General features: G+C 42.3%; 1 protein-coding gene across 1 annotated transcript; it reads right to left on the bottom strand.

The window, feature by feature from the left end:
* Positions 1 to 947: 947 nt before the first annotated feature.
* enpp5 (ectonucleotide pyrophosphatase/phosphodiesterase 5) lies at positions 948 to 4,049 on the bottom strand. Its single transcript, XM_010786821.1, has 3 exons — positions 3,802 to 4,049; positions 1,415 to 2,316; positions 948 to 1,147 (listed from the first exon to the last, which is right to left on the bottom strand). The coding sequence occupies exons 2-3, from the start codon at positions 2,292 to 2,294 to the stop codon at positions 948 to 950; spliced, it is 1,080 nt and encodes a 359-aa protein (XP_010785123.1). The 5' UTR covers positions 2,295 to 2,316; positions 3,802 to 4,049.
* Between the last annotated feature and the right edge of the window lie 401 nt (positions 4,050 to 4,450).

Consider the following 4,450-nt stretch of genomic DNA (forward strand, 5'->3'; position numbering starts at 1 on the left):
ACACACACACACACACACACACACACACACACACACACACACACACACACACACACACACACACACACACACACTGTGTGTGTGTGTGTGTGTGTGTGTGTGTGTGTGTGTGTGTGTGTGTGTGTGTGTGTGTGTGTGTGTGTGTGTGTGAGGTCGACAGGTGNCAATGTTTACAGCAAAAACACTGTCTTTCCAACATTCTCACACTTTACTATAATGCAACACCTAATAAAGAATACATTAATACACCGGATGTTAAACGCATACTTGAATTCATAGTCATTAATTGAAGTTAGTGGCTGAGAAATTGTATATTCACAGGGCAGAACTAATATTATAGTACAGTAAACAGGAAGTGCACATCCAGTCCACATACACCGATAATGATAATTAATAAGCGAGTAGTGGTTGACTTGTGCAAGCATTTATGAAAACATGAATGTATCCCTGTAATGCCATGAGAAGCAGAAGTTGCAACTGCTAGATCGTTTTAGCATGCAGGCCTATCAATCTAAATCTCATAAATTACACGGCTATACAATACACACAACTTTTAATGTGCAGCTTTTTATCATACTAAACATATTTGGCTAAGTTGTCTCACACCATGTTGTCAGTGAGGAGTGAGCAGGTTTTATTTCCAGCCACTGACTCCACCGGGTCATTTTACTGATTAACAAACCTTTAACAGTAGAGGAGGAAAATTAGCTTGTGCAGTCTGCAGCTACAATGAAAGAAGACCTACATACACAGTTTGAGATCTTCTAAGGGAATATAAATTAGGCTTTCTTTGTTAATTACAGCTGGTATTGCATGAGCTAGCTTTGGTTCAATGCCCCTATGAAGCTATTATTAGAGCAGACTGAAGCAGCTTTATGAAACAACTGCAAAAACTCCTCTTCCATGTTTACAGCCTCAAGCTGAGTTGTGTCCCTCCTGACACAGCTTTATATGAGTTTTGAATACATACGCATGAAGGGCCCGGTCCTATTCTGCATCACGGTCCAGCCCTCCTTGGCCGCGATGAGGATCGGCATGATCCTGACGTTGTGTTGATAATGGAAGTGCTCGGGAATGTCTTCCTTCTTGTAAACCACCATGTTAGGGTTGACATCCACCAGCTTGTCGTAAATCTCGTCAAGCTTCCCTGAAACCCAGATGACAACATTATGTTTGTAGATTTTTTAAATCACACAGCTGTCATACAATGTTTGTAGTTGAACCTCGAAATTGTAATGCACTACAATGTTTCTGTAAGCTGCGTTATCTTTAGCCAGAACAGGTGACATAGTCTGTCAACTAGCTGTAGCTGAATTGTGTATCGTAAAAACATTTTTTTTTTTTCTCATCAAACAAAAATGTAATTCCAAAAGTTTTTTACAGTGGTATATGTGACAGATGTTCAAAGGATTACCTTCTTTGGGAAGCAATGCCACCACCGGACTCTTGTCCACCCAGGTGTACAGGTCTCTGCTCACATACTCATCCAGTTCTATGATCTTATCAGAGGAGAGCTGCGTCATGCCGTGGTCGCTGGTCACGATCAGGTTCACTTTCTCATACAGCCCAGCCTTCTTTAGCTCGTTCATGAGGAAGCCGAGCTTCTCGTCGATTCCGGCGATGACTACATCCATGAGAGGACTCTCGGGTCCGAGTTTGTGCCCGCTCTCATCCGGCTCCTCCCAGTACAGAACTCCAAAATCCACTGCTGCCTCTTTGGGTGCAGAGAACCACTCGATAAGCCGCTCCACTCTGGTTTCAAAGGACACTGAGGCATTGTACAAGAGGTACCGATTGGGGAACATGCCGTGGATCTTGACGTCAGACCCCGGCCACATCGCCGCCCCGCTTCGACCTCCAGCTTTCTGGATGCTGACCCATAGTGGTACCGCTGCTTCCCACCACCGCGACTCATAAACACTGTCCGTCTCCATGGAGAAGGAGCGGTTGAGAACAGGGTCGTACATCTCGTTGGCCACAATGCCATGCGTCTCAGCGTACAGCCCTGTCACCAAGCTGTAGTGGTTGGGATAGGTCTTGGTAATGTAAACGTTCTCCACGTGCTCCACCATCACGCCGTTATCAATGATGTTGTGGAAGTTAAGTGTCGGGACTCGGTCGATGTAATCCCATCGGAAGCCGTCAAAGGACACAAGCAGCAACTTGGGCCGCTCCTTGGCACTGTGGCTCCTGCGCCCATGTTGGTTCACGCTATGGAGGGAGACCAGAGGCAGCAGCAGGGCCCACAGGCAGAGGAGAGGACTGCAGCCTCCTCGCAGCAAGCAGCTCAGCATAGTCAGGATTGTGAAGAGACAACTTACAAACATAGAAAATGAAAGAACTCAGTGCCAGGTCCCTTAGTTATATTTAAGAGAAATCATAAAGCTACAGCACAGAAAGATATTAAAGACAATTTCTGTTTTTATCTGACCAAAAGATACAAACATATTTACCATCATGCACGACAAAGAAAACCCTAAACTTAATGGAAGAATGTATAATAGGTCAGAGAACAACCTCTAACATGTTATAGCAGATCCGAATCACAGGGCAGATACAAACGTTTTATCTATTTATTAATGGACGCAGCCTTGTTGTTCTGTGCTCTCGGAGTGTCCTTCTCGTCCATTTTTTGACAGTTCATTCGACTCTACTTCAAACTCTGTGGTGACAATTTGGGAAAGGCCTACAAACATCAATGGCCGACCGAAAGCCCTTCCTCAATATAATGGCCATATTTGTCCTTAGATGACAAACAATTTAAAATTGGTGTAGGCGCAGACCTAGTTTGTTCAGATGCAATATCATTTTTGTTTACCTCTTTGTCAACATACACAAGCGAAACACACAACTTTTGGCAGTGAGAGATTTGGCAATATTGATAATTACCTACATTATAACATTTGAGGGTTTTTATCAATAATGTGAACATTATTGGCGATTAGGGTTGAGGCAAATAATCGATAAGTCGATCAACAAACATGCAACAACTACTGTCATTTAACCATTAAAATGGCTGGTTCCAGCGTCTCTCAAATCAGCTTGTTTTTCTCAGTTTTAAATTATGAATACCAATGTGATTTGAACGGTTGGTTGTAATTTAAAGATGTCCCTGCAACCTGTGGGATGTATAGGTTGAAATATTAGATGTTTCTCAGAACATTTATAGATTAAGGATTTAAGGAAAATAAAGTGTCAGCCCTAGTGTAAGAAAAAAGAATTACTTCTTACGCAAGAGCTGAAATTGTGTTTACCAAGAGCTGTGTATGTTGACAAGGAAATAGGCTAAATGGCCAAAATTATTGACCCCTGAATGTTACACCAATTTGTGATTATTGGACATATAATAACTATGACCATTATTATGGAAGTGAAGTGTATCAGTGTCTTAAAACTTTAAAGCTCGATCACGATATTCAATAACAAGCCATATCACGATATTGCTAATGTTTTTTTGTGAGTTAAACAGCAGCAATATTAAACAAAAGGGTAATACTGGTGAAAAGCAGGAAAGCAATGATGTCATATGGCAGGCTGAGAATACTATGACTGTAATGCATCTTTAAGTGCCACTTAAATACATTTAAATGACAGCCATTGTGCTGATAGGCAACCACATTAATGTGGAAATAATAAGCTCCGTGTTGTAGCATTAGAGCCGCAGAGCTAACAGCTCCAACACGCAGCACTGAATGCAACAATAAGACAACTACACAAAGCAGCAATCATTTGCATGGGCGGATCAGGGCAGATTAATGCACACATTCATAACGCGACAGATTGTGATGTCAACAAGCTTACCTTGTTATCTGATCCTGCACTGGCTGGCCTTGCGCTGCACACCGAGATAAACAGCCGGAAGTAAGTCCCGCCTATTAACCTGCGGAGTGTTTTTTGTGTCGCTTTTATTTACAGATATTAGACCAAACTAGATGATGAGAATACAAAAGGCTCTGCGGTGTTTCCTGCAAGTGCATGCTTTGTATCATGCAGAGCTGCATCCCCCAAATTCACTGCGAACGCACCGGTCCCGATGACGTAATGTAGGAGGAAGGTGGGAGGAGGCAAGGGGAGATAGATAGATGGAGGGAGGGGGGAATGTTATTATAAATAGACATCTTTTGGTGTCATCCAGGTTATAAGTATTTTTGCTCTTACATGTTGCCCCTCCGTCCCCCTCTCCACCCTCCTTTTTATTAGAGGGTTGGGGGGCAGGGGATGTTCAGGAGGAGATCAAACGTATGAGATAAACTGAAAGCATTAATGTGTGCTCCTTATTGCATGTCAAATTGTTAATCATTAATCTGTAATATAAATTAATTAATACATTGGGTAAATGTACAAGGGCTTAACACATTATGATGGAAGTATATAATGGCCCTCTGCAGGCTCTATTATGTCTCATATCTATATAGGTAATTTCGCATGAATATAATTTGTTACAGATGGG

This window comes from Notothenia coriiceps, unplaced genomic scaffold (genome assembly GCF_000735185.1).
Source record: "Notothenia coriiceps isolate Sejong01 unplaced genomic scaffold, NC01 NC01_scaffold00029595, whole genome shotgun sequence".
Lineage (NCBI taxonomy): Eukaryota > Metazoa > Chordata > Actinopteri > Perciformes > Nototheniidae > Notothenia > Notothenia coriiceps.

Bases quoted from the DNA above. Each gene is read 5' to 3' on its own strand.
- enpp5 (XM_010786821.1), bottom strand. From the start codon at position 2,294: ATGCTGAGCTGCTTGCTGCGAGGAGGCTGCAGTCCTCTCCTCTGCCTG. The intron at 1,148-1,414 runs GTAATCCTTTGA...TCTGGGTTTCAG, and splicing joins GGCATTGCTTCCCAAAGAAG to GGAAGCTTGACGAGATTTAC.